At 39.2% G+C, this 6,774-nt stretch overlaps 1 protein-coding gene across 1 annotated transcript; it reads left to right on the top strand.

The window, feature by feature from the left end:
* Positions 1-3,209: 3,209 nt before the first annotated feature.
* LOC135529974 (dual specificity testis-specific protein kinase 1-like) lies at positions 3,210-6,314 on the top strand (the record flags this gene model as incomplete). The annotated part of the gene is made up of 3 exons (XM_064958370.1): positions 3,210-3,331; positions 5,437-5,485; positions 6,165-6,314. Coding segments are annotated over 3 exons (321 nt in total), but the record flags the coding sequence as incomplete, so codon positions are not given.
* Positions 6,315-6,774: the final 460 nt, after the last annotated feature.

The raw sequence follows: 6,774 nt of genomic DNA, 5'->3' as shown, positions 1-6,774 counted from the left end.
GTTTCTTTCAGGTGATTCACAGTACTGTGAAATAACTCTTGTCTGTTTCTTTCAGGTGATTCACAGTACTGTGAAATAACTGTTGTCTGTTTCTTTCAGGTGATTCACAGTACTGTGAAATAACGTGTCTGTTTCTTTCAGGTGATTCACAGTACTGTGAAATAACTCTTGTCTGTTTCTCTCAGGTGATTCACAGTACTGTGAAATAACTCTTGTCTGTTTCTTTCAGGTGATTCACAGTACTGTGAATTTATTATTGTCTGTTTCTCTCAGGTGATTCACAGTACTGTGAAATAACTTGTCTGTTTCTCTCTGGTGATTCACAGTACTGTGAAATAACTTGTCTGTTTCTTTCAGGTGATTCACAGTACTGTGAAATAACTCTTGTCTGTTTCTTTCAGGTGATTCACAGTACTGTGCATTTATTATTGTCTGTTTCTCTCAGGTGATTCACAGTACTGTGAAATAACTTGTCTGTTTCTCTCTGGTGATTCACAGTACTGTGAATTTATTATTGTCTGTTTCTCTCAGGTGATTGACAGTACTGTGAAATAACTCTTGTCTGTTTCTTTCAGGTGATTCACAGTACTGTGAAATAACGTGTCTGTTTCTTTCAGGTGATTCACAGTACTGTGAAATAACTCGTCTGTTTCTTTCAGGTGATTCACAGTACTGTGAAATAACTCTTGTCTATTTCTCTCAGGTGATTCACAGTACTGTGAATTTATTATTGTCTGTTTCTTTCAGGTGATTCACAGTACTGTGAAATAACTCTTGTCTGTTTCTTTCAGGTGATTCACAGTACTGTGAAATAACTCTTGTCTATTTCTCTCAGGTGATTCACAGTACTGTGAATTTATTATTGTCTGTTTCTCTTAGGTGATTCACAGTACTGTGAAATAACTCTTGTCTGTTTCTTTCAGGTGATTCACAGTACTGTGAATTTATTATTGTCTGTTTCTCTCAGGTGATTCACAGTACTGTGAAATAACTTGTCTGTTTCTCTCTGGTGATTCACAGTACTGTGAAATAACTCTTGTCTGTTTCTTTCAGGTGATTCACAGTACTGTGAAATAACTCTTGTCTGTTTCTTTCAGGTGATTCACAGTACTGTGCATTTATTATTGTCTGTTTCTCTCAGGTGATTCACAGTACTGTGAAATAACTTGTCTGTTTCTCTCTGGTGATTCACAGTACTGTGAATTTATTATTGTCTGTTTCTCTCAGGTGATTCACAGTACTGTGAAATAACTCTTGTCTGTTTCTTTCAGGTGATTCACAGTACTGTGAAATAACGTGTCTGTTTCTTTCAGGTGATTCACAGTACTGTGAAATAACTCTTGTCTGTTTCTTTCAGGTGATTCACAGTACTGTGAAATAACTCTTGTCTGTTTCTTCTCTGGTGATTCACAGCACTGTGAAATAACTCTTGTCTGTTTCTTTCAGGTGATTCACAGTACTGTGAATTTATTATTGTCTGTTTCTTTCTGGTGATTCACAGTACTGTGAAATAACTCTTGTCTGTTTCTCTCAGGTGATTCACAGTACTGTGAAATAACTTGTCTGTTTCTCTCTGGTGATTCACAGTACTGTGAAATAACTCTTGTCTGTTTCTTTCAGGTGATTCACAGTACTGTGAAATAACGTGTCTGTTTCTTTCAGGTGATTCACAGTACTGTGAAATAACTCTTGTCTGTTTCTTTCAGGTGATTCACAGTACTGTGAAATAACTCTTGTCTGTTTCTTTCCAGGTGATTCACAGTACTGTGAAATAACTCTTGTCTATTTCTCTCTGGTGATTCACAGCACTGTGAATTTATTATTGTCTGTTTCTTTCAGGTGATTCACAGTACTGTGAAATAACTCTTGTCTGTTCTTTCAGGTGATTCACAGTACTGTGAATTTATTATTGTCTGTTTTCTCTCAGGTGATTCACAGTACTGTGAAATAACTTGTCTGTTTCTCTCTGGTGATTCACAGCACTGTGAAATAACTCTTGTCTGTTTCTTTCAGGTGATTCACAGTACTGTGAATTTATTATTGTCTGTTTCTCTCAGGTGATTCACAGTACTGTGAAATAACTTGTCTGTTTCTCTCTGGTGATTCACAGCACTGTGAAATAACTCTTGTCTGTTTCTTTCAGGTGATTCACAGTACTGTGAAATAACTCTTGTCTGTTTCTCTCTGGTGATTCACAGTACTGTGAAATAACTCTTGTCTGTTTCTTTCAGGTGATTCACAGTACTGTGAATTTATTATTGTCTGTTTCTTTCAGGTGATTCACAGTACTGTGAAATAACTTGTCTGTTTCTCTCAGGTGATTCATAGTACTGTGAATTTATTATTGTCTGTTTCTTTCAGGTGATTCACAGTACTGTGAAATAACTTGTCTGTTTCTCTCAGGTGATTCATAGTACTGTGAAATAACTTCTGTCTGTTTCTCTCTGGTGATTCATAGTACTGTGAAATAACTTGTCTGTTTCTTCCTGGTGATTCATAGTACTCAGAAATAACTTGTCTGTTTTCTGGTGATTCACAGTACTGTGAAACAACTTGTCTGTTTCTCTCTGGTGATTCACTGTACTGTGAAATAACTTGTAATTGTTTTTTCTCTGGTGATTCACAGTACTGTGAAATAACTTGTCTGTTTCTCTCAGGTGATTCATAGTACTGTGAAATAACTTGTCTGTTTCTCTCAGGTGATTCATAGTACTGTGAAATAACTATTGTCTGTTTCTCTCAGGTGATTCATAGTACTGTGAAATAACGTGTCTGTTTCTCTCAGGTGATTCATAGTACTGTGAAATAACGTGTCTGTTTCTCTCAGGTGATTCATAGTACTGTGAAATAACTTGTCTGTTTCTCTCAGGTGATTCATAGTACTGTGAAATAACCTGTCTGTTTCTCTCAGGTGATTCATAGTACTGTGAAATAACTCTTGTCTGTTTCCTTCAGGTGATTCATAGTACTGTGAAATAACTTGTCTGTTTCTCTCAGGTGATTCATAGTACTGTGAAATAACGTGTCTGTTTCCTCTCAGGTGATTCATAGTACTGTGAAATAACGTGTCTGTTTCTCTCTAGGTGATTCATAGTACTGTGAAATAACGTGTCTGTTTCTCTCAGGTGATTCATAGTACTGTGAAATAACTTGTCTGTTTCTCTCAGGTGATTCATAGTACTGTGAAATAACTTGTCTGTTTCTCTCAGGTGATTCATAGTACGAGCCATAAGGTGATGGTGGTGAAGATCTATAAGAATGATGTGGACCAGGATAGCATCGTGCGTGAGATCAGCCTCCTGCAAAAACTCTCCCATCCCAACATAGTCAGGTATTAGTCAGTTACACCTTTTTGTGATGCCGACTTATAATAGTTGGTATATGACCTTATTGATACCATGTAAGAATTTTGCATCATTGCTTATTAAATAAAATAAATATTAATAGATTCATTATACCTGTCAATGTAATAAATTAAATAAAAATTGTTTAGATAACATTAAGCCGGATGTTTATAATTTTTGATTTATGTAAGATTATCTGTGTTAGTACAGGGCATACACTATGAATGGGAATGCTGGGATGCTTTGTGTACTTTATGTCGTGCAGTCAATGGCTCCAGAACATCATAATCTAGTAACCACAAAGGCCTATTCTACCCATCTGAAGTGGTTACATAAGGTGTGAAGGCATAGTTTCAAGTGATGTTATGACGCGCACCACAGAATCACGGCAGACCTTTCCTGAATTCCAATCCAAAATATAGGTTATTATACTGTACTTCCAGTCATACTTATGCTAAATATAGCTACCCAGAAATCACCTTGTCTCAAGACATCTCCAGATAGCGTAATTTATATGTTTAAAGATGTCTCAAGACATGTCTCAAGACATCTCCAGACATCTTCATTTCTGTCTTAACATGTCTCAAGACATCTCCACATCTTCATTTATATGTCTTAACATGTCTCAAGACATCTCCACACATCTTCATTTATATGTCTTAACATGTCTCAAGACATCTCCACACATCTTCATTTATATGTCTTAACATGTCTCACGACGTCTCAAGATATCTCCAGACATCTTCATTTATATGTCTTAACATGTCTTAACATGTCTCAAGACATCTCCAGACATCTTCATTTATATGTCTTAACATGTCTCAAGACAGACATCTTCATTTATATGTCTCAAGAGACAGACATCTTCATTTATATGTCTTAACATGTCTCACGCACGTCTCAAGATATCTCCAGACATCTTCATTTATATGTCTTAACATGTCCCAAGACGTCTCAAGACCACTCCAGACATCTTCATTTATATGTCTTAACATGTCTCAAGACATGGTGATGACTGGGTATGTATACACATGCTGCTGAGTCTGTGAGGTGCAGTAATGGGTTACAGCAGGAGGGGACAGTACTACCTTGTCACGTAGGCCAGCTCTCCCGTATGAAGTGGTTACATAAGGTGTGAAGGCATTGTGTTTGTCCAAGCAATCTTATTTTAGCCTTTCTTTCAAGGCCACAGTATCCGTGGTTATTAAACAGCACAGTTTATCTGCTGAGGTCAGAGCATAGAGAGTCAATGATGAAAGTGAATATATGAGTCCAATACAATATGTACCTGGCACAGATAGGGCATCCAGCCCTCTGTGAGTGGGCCATACTCAAACAATGATGTGAAAATCTGAATACTTTCTAATGTTGGAGCCTGAGAACATTGTCTTCCTCCAAACCCAAATGGAATCCTATTCCCTATATAGTAAACTACTTTAAACCAGGGCCCATAGGGTGCAATTTGGAACTTACTCACTGTTAGAATGGCAATGTTATCAGGCTCCAATGTCAGAGCACTGTAAGAAGACTGATATGTTCGGTGGTTTTATGTAAGCCGCTGGTAATAACCTTTCAGTCAAGGTATACTGTAAACCAGTGTCTGAATGGATGTAGTTTTTAGGTTGTTACTCTCGGGTAGCATTGGCTACCCGGGGCGAAGTTTCTTGATGTTGTTTCTGTTCACAAGAGTCTAGGTTGTTGTTGAATGTCTGGCTCAGCTGGTCCTCAAAACATGTTTTCAGCCCTGAGCATCTTATGTAACTTATTGTATATTATGACCTGGCAGACAGATAGTGTGACGACCGGTGGGCCAGGAGTGGTGGTCTTATTAGCCACTAAACCATCTTCAAGTACAGTATATTATAAATGTCATTAAGATTCCACATTATAATTCTGTTGTCCATATAAAATCAAAATTGTATTGGTCACATACACATATTTAGCAGATGTTATTGGAGGTGTAGCGAAATGCTTGTGGTCCTAGCTCCAACAGTGCAGTAGTATCTAACAATTCACAATAATACACAAATCTTAAAGTAAAAGAATGGAAATAAGAAATATATGAATAACATATTGTTGTGATTTATTCTAGGTATCTGGGGATATGTGTGAAGGAAGATAAACTCTACCCTATTTTAGAGGTGAGTGTTACTTCCTCCACCTTGTACGGATGACGACTTCACACTAGTGAGATGAGTGGGGAGACACACTGTCTGTTTCTAGGAGATGTACCCTGTACGTTATAGAAGGTTGGGTTGTGTGCGAGCCTCTCCATCTGGGCAAATATGGCCTGTAAGCGACTGAAACATGTTGGGTTTTACAATAAAGAAGCAGTTTTATCAACTTCAAATAGTTGCTGAATTTCCTCAGAATTTCTTCAGTTTGCTACTCAATTCCTGCCCCTTGGTTGGAATGCCAGGTGTGGCAGTGTTCCTTATCCTTTAAACTCAACTCTTATATCCAGGTCTGTTTCAGTATGTGATGCTAATCTAATGAGGTGTCTATCTATTTCAGCATGTTAGTGGGGGCTGATGGGTGTCTATCTGTTTCAGAATCTTAGTGGGGGTTGATGTGGTGCATATCTGTTTCAGTATGTTAGTGGGGGTTGATGGGGTGTCTATCTGTTTCAGTATGTTAGTGGGGGTTGATGGGGTGTCTATCTGTTTCAGTATGCTAGTGGGGGTTGATGGGGTGTCTCTCTGTTTCAGTATGTTAGTGGGGGTTGATGGGGTGTCTATCTGTTTCAGTATGTTAGTGGGGGTTGATGGGGTGTCTATCTGTTTCAATATGTGAGGCTGACGGGCTGTCTATCTGTTTTAGTATGTTAGTGGAGGATGTCTGGAAGAACTGTTGGCCAGGAAGGATGTGTCTCTGTGCTGGAGGGAGAAGGTGGACCTAGCCTGTGACATCACCAGAGGAATGATCTACCTGCATTACAAGAACATCTACCACAGGGACCTCAACTCAAAGGTACAGTCGACCAGGGGAAATCCCACCCACATCTACAGTACCACAGGGACCTCAACTCAAAGGTACAGTAGACCAGGGGAAAACCCACCCACATCTACAGTACCACAGGGACCTCAACTCCAAGGTACAGTAGACCAGGGGAAACCCCACCCACATCTACAATACCACAGGGACCTCAACTCCAAGGTACAGTAGACCAGGGAAAACCCCACCCACATCTACAGTACCACAGGGACCTCAACTCCAAGGTACAGTAGACCAGGGGAAAACCCCACCCACATCTACAGTACCACAGGGACCTCAACTCCAAGGTACAGTAGACCAGGGGAAAACCCACCCACATCTACAGTACCACAGGGACCTCAACTCCAAGGTACAGTAGACCAGGGGAAAACCCCACCCACATCTATCACAGGGACCCTAACCACAAGGTACAGTAGACCAGTGGAAAACCCACCTA

Source organism: Oncorhynchus masou, unplaced genomic scaffold, assembly GCF_036934945.1.
Source record: "Oncorhynchus masou masou isolate Uvic2021 unplaced genomic scaffold, UVic_Omas_1.1 unplaced_scaffold_12249, whole genome shotgun sequence".
NCBI lineage: Eukaryota > Metazoa > Chordata > Actinopteri > Salmoniformes > Salmonidae > Oncorhynchus > Oncorhynchus masou.
The sequence above is the reverse complement of the archived record's forward strand: the minus strand, read 5'-3'. Positions and strand labels throughout refer to the sequence as shown.